Consider the following 22,186-nt stretch of genomic DNA (forward strand, 5'->3'; position numbering starts at 1 on the left):
TTGCAAGAGAAACCACCAAGAGAGCTAAGAGACAACCTACAATGCGGGAAAAATTTTTTAGCAGCTGTACCTTAGACAAAGGACTACTATCTAGAATATATAAAGTGCTGAAAAAAAAATCAGACCTCCCAAATTCAAAGACCCCATCAAAAATGGGCATCTGAAATGAACAGGCATTTCTCAGGTAAAGAAGTAAAAGCAGCAAATAAATATATGAAAAAATGTGCAACATCACTGGTCATTCGAGAGATGCAGATGAAAACAACACTGAGATTCCACCTCATTTCAGAGAGAATGGCTGCTATGGAGAAATCAACCAATAACAAATGCTGTCGGTGTTGTTGGGAGAAATGAACCCTTCTCCATTGTCGGTGGGAGTGCAGATTGGTGCAACCACTATGGAAGTCAGTATGGAGATACCTCATTGAACTAGGACTAGAGGTCCCATTTGACCCAGCTATTCCCCTGCTGGTTATTTTCCACAAAGAATTAAAAGAATCATACCACAGCAATATATGTGCACCCATGTTCATAGCGGCACAGTTTGTAATAGCTAAAGCTTGGAAGCAGCCCAAGTGCCCATCAACTGAAAACTGGATAAAGAAGATGTAGGTTTTTATAAAATGGAGTACTACTCAGCCATAAAGAATGAAAAACTAGAGTCATTTATAGTTAAATGGATGCATATGGAGGCCATACTCTTAAGGGAAATGAATAGGACACATGTGTAAATACCAAATAGTTTCACTAGTGTGAGAAACTGGTAGTGTAAACAAGGGTTAAAATAGTTAAAATGAATAATTGATAATTTGGAATAGGGAAAAAGGTCCAAAGACTAAGGGGTGAACGGAGGAGAAGGGGAAAGGAAAAGAGGGAAAGGAAAAACTATGAGAAAAGAAAAAAAATGGAAATGATGTCTATGTAAATAGGGAAGGGTGGAGGGGTGAAGGGTGCACAGGTAATGGGGAAAAAATAAGAACCAAGATATATCATGAACAGGTACAAACACCCAATGATAAATGTAAATGAATTGTATACCTAAAATGTACCAATAAAGGAATTTAAGGAAAAAAAAGAATTATGTATTTTATCTAACAGAGAGAGCAGAGGAGTTATCTGGACTTGTTGGTTAAATATGCAAAGATTTCTGAAATTCCAAAGGTGTTGGAATAAATAAAAATGAATACTTACATTACTTGGATATGAAAAAATATGTGAATGAAGAAGTTTCTGAATTCCTAAAATTTTTTCAATATCCTGCATGAAATGTGCACAGGATTATAATATGGTGCCTTATGATGCCTGTTTCCTCACAGAGAAAATTTTAAGAGCTTGCATCGAACAAATAAAAAAGTATCCAGAATTTTATACTCTTCATGAATTCATCAGCTTAATAGGGTTCTCCTGTTCAGAATAGAGGAAGGATTAAAATTAGAAAAAACCCTTCTTGCATTGGGCAATGTAAAGTTTGTTAAAACAGTATTCCCCTGAATGCCTGCAGTATTGAAGCTCTCAAAAAGTAATATGTCTCCCATTGAAACCCCAGACCAAATTAATAAAGATCCAAATGCAGAGAAGCTTGCTTCAAGATATCATCCTCAGATAGCTCTGACTAGCCAGCCACTATTTACCTTATTAAATAATCATGGACCAGACTACAAGAAACAGTGAGAATTTCCAGTTTATGTTCAAGTTATACCTGTTGCAGGTTCCAAACCAATTAAAGTAATTTATATTAATTTTCCACTTCCTCAGGAGAAAATGACAATGAGAGACAGAAATCAAATCTTTCATGAAATTCCATTAAAATTTATGATGTCCAAAAACACATCTGTTCCAGTTTCTGCAGTATTTATGGAGAGACCTGAAGAGTACAGATCTGAAATAGACACATCCAGTGAAGTTAATGAGTACTGAAAAAGTGAGACTTGAAAATTTGGATCTGGATTTTGATGATGATGCCACAGAACTTGAAACTTTTGGAGTAACTGCTACAGAACCATCAAAGTCACCCAGTCCAGAAAGTACTTGCCCAGTACCTATCATGACATATACTCCTAGCCCCCAAAGCAGCTGCTGCCCCTGTGGCAGAACCTCTAGGAGATCCCTCTGCTGATCCCAGAGGTTTATCTCACATTCTGATGGGTCAATTACAGAAGGAAAAACAGCTGGTCATCAGTATGGAAAGTGGCCCCGAAGAGTGCAGAAATAAAGATGACCAATGACTTGGACTACATGGAAAAAAAGTATCCAATTCCAAGAAGTTTGTGATGCAAGACAATGATTTAAAGGCATCTGATGCCTCACAATTGGAAAGTTCTAAGGAAATTCAAAACTCCGATGGAAATGATATGGCTACAGATGTGGTATGTCCTGATGATGAAAGACTAAATGTCCTGGAGAACAGAGACAGTTCAAAGGAAAAGCCTGCCACATCAGAAACAGGTCAAGTGATATGGATCAAGACTGTTTAATCATTAATAAGGAGTGTAAAAATAGTAGTGATGGAAAAACAGCTGTTTTGGATTCTAATTTAAGTACTAGACCAGCAAGTCCAAATTCTTCCTCAGGAAAGGGTTCTGTAGGAAACCAGATTAGTATTACTCACAATCCTGAAGAATTGTGTGTTTTAAAAAAACCTATGAATTGAGTATATACAAAATTTGATCCAGTTGGACAAATTTTAAAAATGTAGACCCTACTTTTAAAGCCAATTTCCGGAAAAGAACCTGACTTGCTCTTAATGAATTTAGAAAATGCTAAACAGCCACCTGATTCTGAGCAACCTCCTGCTGCTCCTCTACATCCCTCTAGCTGGTCAAAATCTGGGTGGCCTTCTGCATTTTAGAAGCCAAAAGGACAATTGTTATATGAACTTCAGGACTATGTTGAAGATATATCAGAATATCTAGCTCCTAAAGAAGGAAATTTTGTTTAAAAGTTATTCAGCCTACAAGACCTGTTGTTACTCATGTGTTGCAGTGTCCAGAGGATAGAAACAAGACCATGTTGTAAAAACCGGAAGAAAATCAGAGAACAATTTCCAGGGTATGTACTACCCAAAGCGGAATATCAAGCTTGTTGTTGAGTGGAATCTTTGACTGAAAGTGAACTTGTAGCTTATGGACTGAAAGTTTATTGCATTTGAACTACTCATTTTATGTTGGACATATTGATGCATTTACTTCAAAGCTTTTTGTCTTAGAAGAAATTACCTCTGAAGAATTAAAAGAAAAGCTTTCAGCACTCAAGATTTCAAGTTTATTTAACATCCTCCAACGCATTCTGAAAAAATTAAGTAGCTTGCAGGAGAGGTCCTACCTGTTGTCTCATGCAGCATGAGATTTTTCACTCCTGATCTACAAAACCTCCAATGGAAAAGTTACGAGGACAGAGTACAATCTGCACAAAACACATTGGGACCTCCCCGGTGTTCCTTCCAGCCTCTCAGTCCCCTGGGTCCCCTTAGACCCCGGTCTCCTGATCCCATATCACATCCATCATGGACGGATACCTTGTACTTTTCTACCGAAATCCACGAGTCCTACACCATCACAGAAGGTTGCTGGAACAAGAATGCCTACCTGCAGCCGCAGAAGTCCGGTTTCCGTGGAAACCAGAAGCAGTTGTTTGCCTGCTCAGCAAGTTGAAAACGAAGGAGTGGCTTCAAATGAAAGAAAAATAACTTAAGGGCTATGAAATGGAAAATGAAATTTTACAAAAACCAGGTGGAACAATTGTTTAATTTTGAAAAGTTTGAGGGGAAGCGTGCCCGAAAGAGCAGTTGGTGAGAGGAGCACTTTTTTTCCCTATTAACTTTATTGGTATATTTTAGGTATACAGTACAATTACATTCATCATTGGAATCTTGTACCTTTGTGTGATGTATCTTGGTTTTTATTTTTTCCCCATTCCCCTGCCCTCCCTTCACTTCCCCACCCTTCCCTATTTACAAAGACTTTGTTTCCATTTTGTTCCTCTTCTCCTATTTTTTCTTTTCTTTTTGGTACCTTTAAAAGTCCAGAGTACCTTGAACAAATGTGTAGGCTGCCTGGGGATTTAGTTCAGTGGTGCTGTCATATGCCTCACAATCGCAAGGTCCTGAGTTTGATCCCTGGTGTCTGCTGAGGGGAGGAATGTTTGCACTCACCCAGGGTGGTGGACTCCTCACCCTTAAGGCTGAGGAGGAGCTAGGTATGGTTTCATTTTTATCATGGCAGGGAAATAAAGAAGAGAAGTATATTTATAGTAGACCTTCCCTAAAAATTGTAAGTAGGGAAATAATTTGTTTTTTTAAAGGAGCATTTATCATTATGTATTATGTCAGTAATTTGAGTTGTATCATATTCTGCAGATCAAAAGGTGAAATACTGCCACTGCCAGAAATAATTGAGTGTTTTAAACCTTGTCTCTGACTGAGTTTGAGTTTTTTATACTACTTTAAAATGATGATAATTGCACATTAATAAAGGTAATACTCTGAAAAAACTATATCAATTAACAAATACTATAATTGAATTCTTTGTCATCCTTTCTGTATTTTTACTGGTGGCAATGTTGAGGGTAAGTATTTGAAACTTTAAGAAGTTATTGCTTTGTTTCAGGTAAAAAATATTAAAGGCATGTCTGGTTTAATAGGAGAATGGGAAAGGACATATTTAAGAGAGATTTCATGGTCAATTTGATGTAGGAAAAAGGAAAACACTTTTTTTTGGTATCAGGGATTGAACTCGGGACCTTGCACTTGTGAGGCAGGCAGCAGAACCACTGAGCTAAATCCCCAGCTCTCACTTTTTTACTTTAGGCTACATAATTCGCAATAGTGTTGTTAAAGTGAGTGAAGGATGCAATTGGGAAATAGATGTTGAAATGCCCTCATAGTGAACTCTGCATGTTAATGGTTCTGCAGGGAGTTGTGTAACAGCAGGCAATTGGAAGACAGTGATATATGGCTGAAGGGAGTAGTCCGCAAGAGATTAGTACATTTAAGATCTTAGATTATTGTTGATTCTATATGTGTGAATAAGCAGATTGAGGAGAGTATGTAGAGTATTTTGAAACTGAGACAACAAGATGAGACATCTTCACAGATAAGAGAAAGCAGAATGAAAAGATTCTCCTGTTCCTCATACATAGGTACAAGGGTGATTATACATGTATCTAGTGGTAGCATTAAATTCACTATACCAATGCAGGATTAGGGCCACAAATTGACACAGAACAATTTACCTATGTATACAGGATATTCTTTTTTTTTACATTGTATTTATAATGAACGCATAATTTAGAAAATATATTTATTTAGTTTTAAACTTTCAATTCAAAATATCCAGGGAATTTAATTGCATGTAAGTGAAAATTAGTCTTACTGAGTGAATGATCTTGAATGTAAGCATTATAAATAATCAGCACTAAGTATCAAACTCTTAAATTGAAATTTTTTATTTTAAATATTCACATTACAGGAATTTTTTAAACCTGAATAGAACATCATTATTTACATATTCAGGGAATAATTCCAGTGCTAAATCAGTGAGGTACTTACACTGAATATAGGAAGTATGATGGAAGAAAGATTTCTTCTTATACACAACAGGCTCAAAATTTTTGTACATTTATTTCTGCCTTGGAATTTTAGCAGAGATCACTGAAGTCACTATTAATTTCTAAACAAAATTACACAAAGTTATAGCAGTCACACCATATATTCATAAGCCCAGAAAGACCTCCATGAGGAGAAATCTACATTGTGATGACATTTTTAAAGGAAGGAAATTTTTAATGGTATCTCCAGCTTAAATTGTGGAAAGCACAAATTCTCCAAAAACTGAATATACAGATTTTCTATGGCATCTTGCCTTTCATGGCTTATTAAAATATTTGTTTAGCTGCCATAAAATATTATGTTATTTATAGATTGGATTAATGAATGGAACAGTATGGTATCAAAATATGAGCCCAGATCAAGGTTTGCTGAGTGTCACACACGTACAACATCTTGGATGGTACAGTTGGTCTTTACATAGTTAGGATTGGCTATTTGTCATATAAATATGCTTTACTCCAAGGATACAAGATTCAGTTACAAGATTTTCACTTAGAATAGCAGCTAGAGTCAACCTTTATTAATATTATATTAACTCCACTGCAACTGTTAAAATTGAGTGGAAAGGAGCCAGTTCTCTAAATAAATAAATAAATGCATAAATAAGAGTGCCATCTTCTTAATAGCATAGCAATGAAATTATCTTTCAACACCAGTAAATGCTAATATTGGTGTTTTAATCTACCAAGAGCAATGTTCTAGCATTAATATATTGTGATCAGGGACTCATTCCATTTGGGTAAGGGGTGGTTGGTGCGTGCATATTATCTGTGTGGAATTAAAAACTTTAGAAAACACAAGTATATTTTCTTAAATAAAAAAGGCTAATAAAAAGAGCAAAAAAACACCTTTCACTGAATGGTGTGACTTTTGCTATATTCAAAAGCAACTGTAAATTATCAGCATGGAAAGGCATGCCTGTAGCTGAAATTCATATTCTTCACACATTAAAAAAAGTTACTTAAGTTAGTAATAAAAAAGGCCAGGTCCACTCGTCCACATTGGCTATCTACACTGTCTGAATGCTCTGTGTTAGTGCTGTGCAGACCGGACCTTAAGTATCCCCCTTTCCCTGCTGCAGTAGTATTGATTTTGGCAATGGAAAGTAAGAAAGATAGATAGATAGATAGATAGATAGATAGATAGATAGATAGAAATGAATGAAGGAAGGAAGAACAAAAGGAAGAAAGAAAGAAAGAAGGAAAGACCATTTATGATTATAAAAAAAGTTGCCTTGTAGGATGGAGATGGCTAGATGACTTTTCCACACCTTCATGCTTCATAATATTAAGCTGTTGTGTAGTAAATTATATCATTTTCTAGCAAATGATTTTGTTATATTTTGTTTCCAACATTTTCAAATTTTTTTCCTCAGGGAAAAATTTAGCGCAGTATTCTCCAAAGTTGGTAAAAAAGCAAATCAACATTGTCTGTTGGCTCATGCACACTAAAAATAACATTTTCCCTTTACTAAATCTTTAAAAAGGGCTTTTAAAAGGATGTGAATCATGGTCACAGTTTGAGACGAACCTGTGTGTGTTGGCAATATAAACCCCCCCACCCAAGCTGGACGATTCACCAATTGCATGCATTTTTCACCTAATATAAACACAATCTTAATATTGTAATATAATATTTAACATCTTATTTCAAACATGCATTGGCTACTAAAATAAGACTTTAAAGAAAAGCTGATGTTTGATATAAAATAATCATGTCCTTTTGTGTGTGGAAAAATACTCTACAAAAAAATAAGTAGAAAAGTGATTTCTGATCAATGTGTGATTTTATCTATAAAAATCCAGATGACTAATTAGTGTGCTTACAACAAACTTATCAGGTCTGCATCACAATAATACACCCACAGAAAATTAATGGCATTAACAACTATTAGCACAATGCAGTTAAATTCTTACCAGAAATAACATAAACCAATAAACTGTACATTTGGCATTAAGTTTCAGGATATTTTAAAGAGTTTGCTTAAATATGACAATACAATAATGCAAAATTACATTACATTAATAAAACATACAATTATCATCCAAATAGTTTATGGATTACTGACCCTTACAATTCACATATTAGGTAAAACTGGCACATTTGTTTCAGAGCGATCGTTTTGAACTTCCTTACTTGAGTGTAAGTTCTTTTTTTCAGAGTTACATTTGAACTACTTAAAAATATATTGGCATGTGTGTCATATGTGCAGTCTTGAGGAAAGGAGATCGTGGAAGCATGCAAAGTCTTCACTTGTAGAACTTTGCTACAGCTTATTTCTTTAGCAACTTTTTAATCACAGCTCTGTAAGAAATTGTCTATTACATTCTTTCCCTCCTTTTTCATGGCTCATAGAGCATTGACATAGACACAAATCAGGTAGAAGGAACGATCTAGAAGACTATATGGCAGCCCATATGATGAAATTAGGAATTCTAATAAATAAATCAACATTTATAAAGAGCTTTCTGGTGATTCTAATATAGTCAATCACCTGTAGCTTATAGATGAGGAATATGTGGCTCAGAAATGCTAGTAAATTACACAGTAGATTGTGAAAAGTACACCTTGCCTTCCAATCCCATTTCATACTCATTTTCTTGTTTCTTGGTGACACATTTTTCTGCAGCTTTGTGAACCTGAGTCTAGGTACAGACTTGTAAGTTTTTGTTTTAACTTTTCCCTTTAGTGACTCCTACTACATTCATGCGTTATAGAATAAACCACATCATTACAGTGAAGATAATCACAACAATTTCATTCAAAAAGTTTGACTAGTTGCATTTCTATATGCAAATATTACTTCTCACTTTTATCTCATACAGTATTTATTTCTTAGGGATTTTATAGGACTACTATTTTTTACATTGTCATGATTATTCTATTATCCCCAACTCGTAACAAATCCATTTTTAAGAGAAAGCAAGAACAAGGGATAGAGGAAAAATTAATATTTATATGTATTTTATTTTAAGCCTGTCATCAAATTAGCTCAAATATTTGAGATTTTATTTAAGAATAGAAATGCACCGTTATTTCTACTATTTTTTCCTTTGCCCATTTTAATGGTATGCAGCCTGTTAATCTTCCATAGCTCTTAATGATTTGAATATAGATCATTTATAAATTGAAAGTAATCTAGTGGTCTGAAGTATGATATAGTCATTTTCCTTGGATTATTTTTAAGTAAAGTATAAAATACTCAAGATAGATGATCTGTTTTCTAGAAAATATGCTGCTTCCAGTTTTGCATAGACAATTGGATAACCTAGGTTTGCTCAAAGGGCTCTAAATAAAGAAAACAGTGGGTAAGAAGCCTGTTCTCCTTCCTGTCCCTGAAGACATGAGTACTACCATAGACAACTCACCTCTAGTAATTTGGTGTTGGGCAAAGATGATACCTTCAGGATTGTCTCAACTGTGGAACTGAAAGTGGCTAACGAGGCCAATCTAAGATTGAGGGGTGTACTGTTGTGACCCTGGTCCATGTTTTTTTTACCTAATGAATAGTCTTGGGTTGCTAATTGAGTCCTTGGGTAATCTTTCTGTCAAGGCTGCTTTTCTATTTTCTAAACCCTCAATAATCAAAGTGGAATGCGACCATGTGTAAAAAAAGTCAACATACTGAACACACTGCTATAGTTTCATACTCTGTACAAATCACCCTTAAAACATGGGGGTTAAAATTCACAAAGAAATTCCGGCAATCCTTATTTTAACATACTTTATATACACACTAATTTAAATTATTTAGTTTCCAGAGAACTCAGAAAGACAATTCCATTTTAAATTTTTCTACTGATGCAAATGAAATAAATGTTGTCAATGTTCTTTAAAGAAACACAATGAGAAATTACTTTTTTTTTTTTTTGGTACCGGGGATCAAACTCCGGTCTTTGTGCTTGTGCAGCAGGCAACAAAACCACTGAGCCAAATCCCCGGCCCTGAGAAACTACTTTTAAAGGATCATTTTGAAGATCATTCAGTTTTTCTCAAATAAAAATAAAATTTTTCCTTAAGTCTATTTTTTTGTTTTAGTTAAATATAGCTTAAAAACTGTGCCCATGAGCAGTTCAGATTGCTCATCTCATAACTGTTTATTAGGTGATTAGCAATTAGAAAAGTCTTAATTACAGTCTAGCTAACAATCATTTTATTTCTGCACCACTAAACAAATACATTCCCATTTACTGAATTTATATCCTAGCATTTAAAAATAACATTTATCTGTTTTGTTTGTTTTTTGCTTGAAGAAAAGCAGATGGAGATTTGATATTCTTTTCTAACTATCATTGACTAGTTTTGTTTCTAAGCTAGTAGAGCAACTAAAGTAAAGGTTAAAGTCAAGTTGTTGCATATTTCTAAGTCTTATTTTCTTAACATAATAAAATGGCCCCTGAGACTCTTTCTACTATTGCTTTCTGGGACTCAGGCTATATCAACTGATAATAAACTAAATTGACTACTAATTTTCTGATTGTTCATAACAGTGAGGGTAAATTAGGTTTATATGAATTCCAATTATTTTTAAAAATGATGTATGAGTTTAGTAATGCAAAGAATGGCTCTTCACCACTGCTGCCAGCTCTCCACACCCCTTCCATTACTTAATAATTACATATTTGAATAAATGCTTTCATGCTCTATTTGTTTCCCTTCTCCTGAAGATTATTTCTTTAGCTTGTTTAAATTCTCAATGAGCTACCTGCTCACCTACTTAACATCTTCTAAGTTTAGACCTGAATTTGAGGATACATGTCTGGATTGTTCAAAATTAACTTTTAAAACAAGAAAAAATAGACGGGGGAGGGAATATAGTTCAGTGGTAGAGCATTTGCTCAGAATGTTCAGAGCTGTGGGTGCAATTTCAAACACCCTCAAGAAAAGAAAGACAATAAACACTTATTTAATCCTTGAAGACAATTTCATTTGTCCTTATAGAACGCATAGCAAGAGTATGTTACCTCCACTGTACAGGTGCAAACTCTGGCAGGAGAAGTCAAGTAACTTGCACACAGCTAGTGAATGGCAGACTTAGGTCCAATTCTAAATCTGTGTTAACAGGTATATGCTACAACTCATTTCACATTCTAATTGAAAATTACCTTTCTATCTTTAAGTTGTGAGTTTTGAAACCCTGGAAAACAGGCTGTCCAATATGTACAATGGGTTAGCAGATTACAGAAGTGTACGATTTTATGCCTGTAAAGGATCCTAGTAAATGTCTAGTCCAGTCTTTTGTGTTGCAAAATATAAACATGCAGTCAGAGACCTAAGGAGAGAAAGAGTTTTTTTTTTTTAAGTTGTGTAACCTCTTCTAGCACTTCCTCCAGGCTGAGAACCACCCACGTGCAGACTGGTGGCTCCCATATGTGACCTTACATCAGTATTACCTATGGAGACTTTAAAACTGTTTACCTTTTGAGCCCCACCTCAAACCAGTTGAATCTGATTTCTAAGATAGGGCTTAGATATCAACAGTTAAAAACAAACAAACAAACAAACAAACAAAAAACCCTCTTAATATAATTCTATTGTACATCCATACTTAAGAACTACTGCTCCCAATCACTCACAACTTGCAAGAATCTCTGGAAATGGAATAACCTGCTTCAAATCATAAGGTTCATTGATGAGTCCAGGGAGTCCAGGATCAAGCATAAAATAACTAGCAGTAAAGAATATCATGGATCTTGAAGAAGAGAAATACTTTACTGTTGAATTTAGAAAGATTCCAAGTGAACTAAAGAAATGCAATTCCTTGTACCTTTGAGTGTCGAATACTTTCTATTCAATAGGTAGGATTCAGTCATCAGAACCATGTGGGGTCAGTATTTAATACAAAATTTAAATCTCATCTCAGACTCAGAGAATCAGAAGCATATATTATCAACAATCTTTCAAGAGATTCTTAAGCAGCTAATCTAGAAAGTCCCCAAGAAAAATATGCATTTGAGAACCACTGGTGTATAATAGGATGGTTTGCCAAATATTGTAGCATAACTTTGGAAATATTTTAAGAGTATTTTAAAAAAAACTTGTATGAAGAGATTCCAATTGCATGGGGCTGACTCGGGAATCAGTATTGTTAGCAAACTCCTCTGATGATTCTAGGTCTGTTGACCTATGCACCATTCTTTCAGTAATACTGACAAATGGAGAATGACATTAGAAAGGGGTTTTTAAAAGCAAAATATTTTTACTGTAAATAAAATGTATCAACATATATTCATCATGAGTTAAAAAATAAACTTTCTTCATGTGTTCAATCTGGCTTACTCAAATTTTACTATATTATTGTCACTGAAAGTTGCTCTAAGTGTTTCTACTGAATTTCTGAATCAACAAGTGTTTTTAGATTATTGTAATAAGAATTTGGAGATACACAAAAATCTAAAATATTTTAAAACAATACCCAATATATGCTTATTTTTCTGCAATCAATTAAGTTCTCAGTGAGTAATATGTTACAAAAGACATTGGCAGAGAGCGAAGGGGAGGGAGAAGTAAAAGGAGGAGGGTTAGCTAATTGAGCACTTGGTATAGTTTAAGCTCCAACAAAGAACAAATACTATGTTCTTTTCATATACTAGTTTAAATAATCAGTTTTATGCTTTAAATGTCTATATAGAAAAAAAGAGGAAAATCTCTTTGGAATATTCACTTCCCAAAATTATTTTGAGATAGCCATTGAAATTTCATTTTCTAATACATCCATATATTAATTAAAGAGCAGTAGTGCTAGAAGGAACCTTACAACAAAAAGTCCCAGAGAGGTTAAGTGGCTTTTTCACAATAACACGTTGTTGAACTAATAACTCAGAGTAGCATTATTCATATTTCTAGGTTATATCTCTCGTATGAGTATGGACTATAGAATATGAATTACTGAGAGACAGAATAGCTTGGATAGTAGGGAAGCTTACCCACTTGCAAAATATGACAAAAGTGTCTGTTTGACACACATCCAGAAAAACAAAACCATCTTAATTGCTCTTTGTGATACCATAGCATGAAGTTAGGGAGTAAAAAAGGAAATAAACTATATTTCTCTCTGTGCATAGTTTGGTAATAAATATCCAACGTTCATAGTGCTTGCAGTTTACACTCTCCTTAAATACTAATTTTAATTTCTTTTAGAAACAGTGTTATTAATATTTAAATATAATGTTATCAATTTCTAAATCCTTTTCAATATTTCTCGCAATGATATTTCTCTTGGGGGGGCTCTTAGAACTCAGGAGGAAAGAACAAGCTTGTAATGATTTTCATCTGCATTCCGGCAGTAAACTGATCAATAAAATAAATATAAAATATCACTCCAATTAGTACCAAGAAGCTGATACTATCACTACATTAATAATATTTTTGCATGACTACTAACAATTTAGTAATTTATTCAACAAGTATTTTTGAGATCCTCTTCTGTATTAGACACTGTGCTTATCATGTAGATTCTGAAGTCTGTTATATTTAACAGCTGGGTTATAATTTAAGAAGTTCCCCTAAATAAGATCAGTGCTCAAGGGAACTAAAAAATATGATCGAACACAGTTATTATGTAAGGACCTAAAGATTTTTTGGGAAATATTATTTTATACAAAAAGAATTTCTAGATGGTTGTCTCAGTACTCATGTAAATCAGTTTGAAAGCAGGAAAAAATAGCAGTAGCACAGTTCCTATTTTTTTCATATATAACCTCCAAATGGAGATGAGAAACTTTAGCAAATAATTCCAAAATATTCTGGCACTTTACATTTCAAATGCTCTGAGATTTCTAAGAGCCCAGAATTTGTTTTTACTTTCTTGATTATCAGGAGTTTTATGGAAAACAGGAAAATTTTAAGCTGATTGGTATCCCACTAGGATAATTTTTAAAGTTTCTACCTCACATTGTCAAATTTATGGCTGTCATAAAATATGTGAATGTTATGGTCTTTCTTGGTATTTATTTATTTAAATACTTGGTATTTATTTTCATTACAGCCTACCATAATTAGTATTTGAATATTCAGAACAGAATATGTTTTTTTATATATTTTTGAAATAAAAGTTTAAAGTGGTCTATTTTCTTTTTATTTCCATAATTTATTCCCAGGCAAAATTATTTTTTTATAACCAAAAGCAAGACAATTTTGTTGAATCAGTATAACTTTCACATGAGAGGTCCTCACAAATAATTGTCACCTACAGGATTTATTAAAGAAGTTGTTGAGAACCATATACTTTCTTTATGGTTTCATTTCACTTAAATATAGTGAAAATTCGTTTTCTTCTGATAAAGATCAACTTCTAAAATATTTAAACCAGAAGGAAAACTAACAAATTTTATGCTTTATTTATTGAATATCTTCAAATTTGAAGTTCTTGTGTAGAATGTACCATCCTACAGGCCCTAAATAATGACAATAAGATATTCACATTTATAGAAATTCAGAAGCACTTCTATGATAAGGTGGGAATGATGGAGAGACAGGACCCTTTTATTCTAATCTTAATTACTGTCACTATATTCAGATGTTTATGAGTGTGTGTATGAGTGAATATATGTATTAAATAAATATCATCTCTGGATCTAGTTAACTCAATGGAAAAAAAATTGGTTTGTAAACTTGCTATAATTCCTTCTAGCCCTAAAACTCAGGATCAATGGACTTAGAACTAAAGGGTTCAGTTGACACATTGATTTGGCACTTGCAGTTTGAAAATTTATTATTCTTGGATAGGTAAGAGGTTTCAACATATAGATGTACCAGATATGCCCTTATACCCTTGGCTTGGGTCATATTATCAGCATATAATTATAGTTGTGATCTAAGAAAGAGCTAAAATTCATAGTCACCAATAGAGACAATTTCCCTCATGTAGTTCAATAATTTGAAATAATCATTATTTACTTTAGCAAAAGTAGGGCAAAATGTTTTTCAGCTTTCAGAGAAAGCAAGAACTTTCTAAAATTATTAGGAACACATATTCTTTAAATTTCAATTTTTGATCACAAAAATGAGAAATAAATGTAAATTATGAGTTTATTGTAACAATAAAATAAGTGTAAGTGAGATCTTAATTTATCTATGAGGACATCCATGAAAACATATTATTCCTTGCTGGACAAAAGAAATAAAGTGTGTATAGAAGAGGTAATACAGAGTTAATCTATGTTAGATCAAATGAGTAGAAAAAGTTCGCAGCTCAGAAACATGTCAAGGAACTAAACAACTTGGGAAATGTGCTACCTTTTACTTCATTAAATGATCAGTGACTCATAAACTCCATAGAGAGCAGTATGTGCATAGACATAGATTCAGGCTAACAGTGAAAGGAAGCTTTCCTATATCTTTCTGCTCCCTGTAAGCTCCTTTGAGGCAGCTAAGGCAGTGACAGTATATTTTCATCTTCATCTTTGTTAGGGCCCTAGAAGGCACCATCTACCTGTATAATTATGGCAAAGGAAATGAACCTGAGACAATCCTCTATTCAATTCAGGAATTTTCCTTTGTTCAAATCCTTCCAGTGTTAGGAAAACTCATTCTCTCACAAGGCAATCTCGATTGTTGGAGATACTTCCTTCTTAATGAACTGAAATTTATCGCTATTTTTTTATTAGGTGTACAGGATTGTGAGTCTGAGTTCAACTGATGTCAATATGTAATAGGATTATTGAAATAACTAAAAATAGGGCCCAGTGGGTGCCATCTGAACTTCTAATAAATTTGATGGATCTGGCAAGAGTGGAATAAAGGCATTAGAAATTCTTTTGGAAGATGCCTTCCTTGAAAAATCTGGCTTTTCTCACTTAATATTTTTGCTTATATCCAGATTTCCCCTTCTCTAACCTAATGGAGGAGAAATTCTGTAGGCAGATAAAAATTCAGGAATAAATTATCCAAAACTTTCATGCTGTATTGGTTATGTTGGTTCTGTAAAGTTCTGAAGATCTGAGTTATGTGTTCTATAAATGTATAATTACTAAAATGTATATAAAACATCATCTTCAATTAATATCTCCAGGCTACAACTGTCCCTTCATTGAAGCAAACAAAAAAATCCTTTGATTATCAATGCCATTCATTAATTCATTCAAAACTTATTCATTGAATCCTACTTGGGGTTAGCATTGTGTGTTTCCTATGGATCTTTATTATATTTAATATATCATTATCAATTTTATTTACTTTCAGATGATAGGATGAATTTTTCAAATATTATGAATGTTATGTGTATTTATTTGTTTCTAAGGTAAAATAAAACTGCTTGAAATATTGCCTCAAAAATATTTTAGATTGATTAGTAATTAGGAATTATACACAAATAGTGCCATTTATAAATATAATTTATACCTATAGGTACCCTTTTTTTGTTCTTTAAGGAAATCATTTGTTTTATTATCACAATGAATATTATTGATTGAGAGCTATCCTACATTCTTTTAAGTGTTATTAGTATTATTTCCCAGGTACTGAAAATCACAACAAATTAGATATTTAAGAATTCTTGAATACTTCAAGACCATGAGAATAAGTGACTGCATTTACAAGTCAGTTTAATGAAAATAAACGTGAAACATAATAACTTCCTGAATAGAACAGGCCTGCTTCATATCTTACTCACTGCACGAATAAGTCTACCTTTACCAATGTGGTAAACAGGTACAAAATAGATCAAATAGTTATACACTGTTCAATTCTGAAACAAAATAGATTAGAATGTAATTATGAAACATTCTTCCTTTGTTAACGTTATGCAAACTTGGAATTATAGATTATAATATTTAGTAAAAATGTTTCATACTTTAAATTGTGAAATATGTATCTTCATTGTCCAAATAGATTGAAGAGTTGATCAGCATAGAAACAACAATAGAATCATCAACTTACAGACTATAAAAATGTGAAGAATAAATTATTTTTCAGTGCACATACTTAGGTATATACAGGATAATTTAAAACCAAATGGAATGATTGGTAATGTTGAACACTTAAATTCTCCATCTCCATCAAAATATACACATTACCCATGAGAGGGTGATAAAAATAAATTGTGATACAAAATCAGAATATTGTTTCTCTTCTTTTCCTCAATATTTGGATGATATCTCCTCAAGAAAATTTTACTACCCGTGCAAATGATGGAAAACATTAATTCCAAAACCATTTCTCTAAATTACCAACAGACTTATATTCTTGATGCCTTTTTACATGATCACAGGCCAAGCATGCATGTGACTCCCAAAATCGTGGAAGATTTACAGTAAAATCCTTCCTCCAGTTAAAGTAACTAAGGTATAATTTATTGTTTTTGTCGACTTCCTTTAGGTACTTTGCTAGCTCACTGGGAGAGTTATAATCTTCCACATGAATGAATGAATCTGCTGGAATATAATTCTCATAGTTTTCCCTGGATGGTCCCAGAACAACAGGTACAGAGCCAGCCAAGAAAGCATTATAGAGCTTTTCTGTTATGTAATCTTTGTGGATTGAATTTTCAAAAGAGAGATAAAATTTACAAGCAGATATGGTAGGAATCAAGTTCTTATCATTCACATACTCTCCGAATGCTTGCCCATAGGTATGGATTTCAATACTTTTGCTTAGCTCATTGTAATACTTGACCCTGGCATGCTCAGGGTTCCAGTTACTTACAACCCAACACACTAACTTCTCTTTGCTTGGCACTTCAAACACGAATGGGTTTGTGCTTACTGTCAAGAAGCCATAAGGCACTTGGATATCTGAGTCACGGCGGTAGGTTAGAGTCAAGTTGAACAGGTGCTCAATTCCACTCTTTTGGGGAGTATGAGTTGGTGATTCCAAATTCATCCAAATCCATTTTTGGAAGGGTGGCCTAGCTTGCTGAGGTAAATTGGTCAGATCCCAACTGATGTCTCGGTGATGTATCAAGACTGCATGTGATTTGTTATACAATGAACGGTCTGTTGTGAGATGACATCCTTGGATGTTGAACATTGCTTGGCAGGAAGTAAGGTCAAAGGTTTGCCCAAATGGCCACACCCACACCAGAATAGTAGTTTCATTAAAATAATCAGTTTTGGAGGAGAAGAAATTTTTCATTTTCAGCACTGAGCTGGCAGACTCCATTGGACTGAAGATCCAGCTGCTGGTAGGCTTGATGTAAATAAGCAGACATGCCATGAAGCAGCCCAGGATAAAGCAGACAATTAAAAATGGCCGGAGGATTCCTTTGGATGTTGATGTCATAATTTTTTCTGTGGAACAGGAAAAGATAAGGGAAGATAAGTGTAGGAAAAAAGAGAAATACAAATATAATTTAAGTGAAACAAATGGTACGTTTGAGAACACAATCACAAAATGAACTGCTTTCTTTCTCAGAGTTTTATTGGATTGTTAAGAGAAAAACAATTTCTAGGTAAGCTAAGAAATTGTTCTTAAGAAGAAGTTTCCCAGAAACTCTTCCTTACAAATAATAAACCAGAATTTGTTTTAAATAAAATGGCACATCTTCAACCCAAGTTACATTTTTTTTCTTTATTTGCTTGTTGAAAACTGAAACAAGATAGAGTGATAGAGTTATGGCTAAAATTTTTAGTATTTTGATACTCCATCACATTTGCAAACATTTCTCAGCTGATATATTCACTTATTTATTAGCATATTGAGACTGTCATATAAATTTGTAGATCATATGTAGATCATATTTAGTTTTCAGTAGAAAACTAAACTTTTAAAGGAAAATGTTAAGATTTTCTTCACAAACGTATCAAGATAAACTAGAAAATTAATAATTTTTATCATCCTGTTTTCTTATAATTTTCTTTTAAAATAATCTACCAGGATATAATAATCAAAAATTAGAGCAACATTCTCATTTACAGTGATATTGGGACATTAAAAAAGATTTTTTTGCAATGAAATATTACTATTACAAAAATTAAAATAAATAGATTCTCAGAAAAAAGGGTATAGTACATGGAGAACATTTGTTTCTTACAAATTTTAGCAAATGTGGTCAAAGAGACCAGCCCAGGCTCTTGCTTTTTAAAGTGTCTTCTAGGTTTTCCCTCATTGGCATTCAATGAATCTTTTGAATAAAACACAAAGATATAATATGGAATATATTTGCAAAATTTTTCACAAGTTCTTACTGAGTCACTGAAACTAATATTGTTCTTCTTACCAAAATGTGGTCTATTGATCTAACAGTCATTAAAATATTGTGAAATCTTGATTAAAACTAGGATAGAGAGCTGTCTAATGTTCAGAAAAAGAGATAAATTACCCTTCACTTAATTATCTAAACTTATGTGCACATTTTAAAACTAATTTTTTTGCTAGGTAGTTATTCTTAAAGCATATGATTTTATTTAGTAGTAAAGCTTGACTTTGAGCCTAAAGTTTCAGGACCTTGCATTTTAGAGTACTCCTAGACCACAATTATTGGAATAAATGTCAATATATCTTATTGTCAAAGTTAATTTCAGCCCTGAAATTTATAATAGAAAACAACAACAACAAATACACATATATTATGAAAGTTAATACGTGTATGTAGATGTCTGTATATATATGTTAACTCTTAGAATACAGAGAAAAATAAGGAAAAGAATTATGAAGGAAATCTCATTCATTGGAAGAAAGAACATTGAAGATACTATATGTCAAACATTACGATATGTGGTTCAAACAGTACTTAGAAATTTATGAGTTTAAGTAGTTTTGGGGAAACGAATGAATTGGGCAACTCAAAAGATAGACAAAAAACAATGGTACAGAGCTGAAGAAATAAAAAGGAGAAAAATTAAGCTAAAGGTAGAAATCATTGAAATTGAGAGCAGAAATCTGAAAGGAGTAATAATGTCAAAAGTTTTGAAAATATAAATACAAACTTTAAGCAGAAAAGAGAGATGCAAATTTAATATCAAAAGAATAAATCATTATTGATTTAAAGCAGATTAAAATTATAAATGACTCGAATAATTTTATGCTAATAAATTGGAAGGATTTAATGGAATTTTTGATTGTATTTTTGTGGCAATGTAGAAGTACCAATATTGGCACAAGAAAAAAACAACGATTTCAGTTACAAAAACTGAATTTATAAATGACAACTAAAAATATATACTATGCCTAGATACTTCTGAAGAAATGATATCAACAATTCAGTGAATAGAGAATATTACCCTACTTTTTTTAAAAAAAGAAACAAATCATTTTAAAGAATAGAAAAATAAGGAAAAAAGTTTAACCTATTTTATGAAGTAAATTAAAATCTTGTTTTTAAAACAAAATATGAGGTTTTTTTAGAAAGCAAATTTCAGTTATAAAAAAAGACACAAAAATACAAACATTAAGCCATAAACAGTATTGAAAATGTATCAAAATGAGATCAAGGATAGATTTAGGATGTTACATTTTTTCCCACTTTATAAATAACCAGTTGAAAAATCTCTTAATTTTTTTAATAACAAAAATTGAAGGCTGATAAAATTTACTGGAAAAGTCTCCTTTTTATTGGTACAACATTAACATTTAATATGAATTAAGAGATTTTTTCAATGAGTTGTTTATAAAGTAGGAACAAATGTAGCTACATTTCCTAAACCTATCCTTGCTTTCTTTTCTATAAGACTAAAATTTAATGGTTTATAGAAATACTCGGATAAAAATGTCTTTGAGTCCTTTTGAAATTTCAATCCAATGACAAAAACTAGCTAAAAAATAACATGATTTAAAATTAACATTCCATTAAAACTGAAGGTATGAAAAAGCTGGAAAAACTAGGCAACACCTATGCTAAATTATTTCTAAATTTCATCCTTTAAAAATTCCATCTAAATAAGTGATGTTGATTCATTGTAATCAGATTGCAACAGCAATAGTCATTTAATAAATGGTTACTCTTAGTCAGGCCTTGTGCCAAACTTTGCACACATCATCTCCTTAATCTTTATACAGCTGCTGTGAAAAAAAGTTATTCTATAAGTCCTTCTTCACAGATGTGGATATTTGGGCAGAGATATAAGTAACCAGAGTACCACTGAGTTATGCTTTCACTTGCCTTCTATCATCTTCTTTGAATAAGTAATACCAACATTAATAATCCATTCACATTTGGTACCTCAAGTTTTGCTTTTTTGATTTCTATAGCATCTATGCTTTACTCTAAAGACCATTTATCCAGTGTTCAATTTAGAACAATTTTTCTTAACAAGAACAATACTTGACAATATATGCTATTCATTTTTGCCACACAATGATCTGAGCAGTTACATTCACACACACACACACACACACACACACACACAAGCTAATCTATTAACTCATATTAAATTGCTATTTTGTGCTTGCTTTGGCAGCACATTACTAGATTGCTATTTTATTAATAAAAAAACCTAAAGCCCAAAATGTTTAAGCAACTGCCTAAAGTGACACAGTAAGTAAGTGATAGAACACATTTTCAAACTGCAGTCCTTTGGGACCTGAGTCTGGGCATTTTATGAATATGTTTTATGATCACTGATTCTGCAGTTTGCAGCCAGAGAATACAATTATCTTGGTGATAGCAGAATGCAAGCTCCATGAGGCAGTTTGCACTGTACTATCCTTGCCATGAAAATATGATGCTATATATATGTTGTATGAATGAATGTTTGACTGAGTCTCAACTATGTGAAAAGTACCTATGCTAGGTAACTACATAAACAAAAATAAATGAACCAGGTGTGAATGAAAGATGTACTCACTTGCTTTCTCTGTTCATTTGACATACATCCCTCCCTGGAAAAACTGCTACTGATGTTGACGTAGAAATATTCCTATGAGCAGATGAGCAAAATTTCCTAGTTTTGGCTCTTTTGTCATTGTCTCAAATGTGCATTTATAAGCCCAACAGCTTTTTTTCCCCCAAATGAGGAAGAACTGGTCTTTAAGTAGAATACTGTTCGTTCTAATGTATGTTTGTATTAATCATCTTTTGTCACTGAGACATAATAACAACACCCACAAATTAAAGAGGTTTAGTATGGCTCCCGGTTTCAGAACATTTACTTCACAGTCAGTTGGCTCTAAAGCAAGAACATCATGGCAAAGAGGATTGGTAGAGAAAAATTACTCATGTTATGGTGAACTATAAACAGAACAGGGAAAACCACCAGAGAGGAGGGAGCCAAGCTCCAGATATAGACCTCAAGGTCACAGTTCCAGGACCACCCAGATATACCAGGGAGTGCGCTTTACTGATCTCTTAGACAGCTCCCAAGAAAATTATGTTGACATAATTAATCTTAACTCTCACTGTGTTTTTTCAGTTTTTCTGCTTCTTAGAACGTTTGGATTACTTGTTTGCTCCGTATACCTTTTGCTTTCAACTTCTCACTGCTGTCGAGGTCAATTACTAAGCAATAGGGGAAGTTACTAGTAGGTCATGCTTTGTACAGAAACTGTCAGAAAAGTTTGCCTCTGAGAGCCAAACTGACATCCCCTTGGCAGGGATCTTTGTCCTCATTCCTCATAACTAAACTTTAGTTGCGAAATTTAGATAGCCAAAATATCGTGCGCTATTAATCTATCAAATCATTTTTAAAACACTCTCAGTGCTCACCC

At 33.1% G+C, this 22,186-nt stretch overlaps 1 protein-coding gene and 1 pseudogene across 3 annotated transcripts in view; one reads left to right on the forward strand and one right to left on the reverse strand.

The window, feature by feature from the left end:
• The first annotated feature begins 1,187 nt into the window (after window positions 1–1,187).
• LOC101722502 (little elongation complex subunit 2 pseudogene) lies at window positions 1,188–3,719 on the forward strand (annotated as a pseudogene).
• Window positions 3,720–5,426: 1,707 nt separating this feature from the next.
• Fut9 (fucosyltransferase 9) overlaps window positions 5,427–22,186 on the reverse strand; it is a 233,911-nt gene continuing 217,151 nt past the window's right edge. For all 3 annotated transcript variants that reach the window (XM_004862506.4, XM_087187966.1, XM_087187967.1), the window contains one exon: window positions 5,427–17,832. In XM_004862506.4, coding sequence (XP_004862563.1) covers window positions 16,745–17,824 — 1,080 coding nt within the window. In that variant the 5' untranslated portion in view covers window positions 17,825–17,832 and the 3' untranslated portion in view covers window positions 5,427–16,744. The remainder of the gene's footprint in view (window positions 17,833–22,186) is intronic.

This window comes from Heterocephalus glaber, unplaced genomic scaffold (assembly GCF_053883595.1).
Source record: "Heterocephalus glaber isolate CG9 unplaced genomic scaffold, H.glaber_assembly_v1.0 deba00001523, whole genome shotgun sequence".
Taxonomy (NCBI): Eukaryota; Metazoa; Chordata; class Mammalia; order Rodentia; family Bathyergidae; genus Heterocephalus; species Heterocephalus glaber.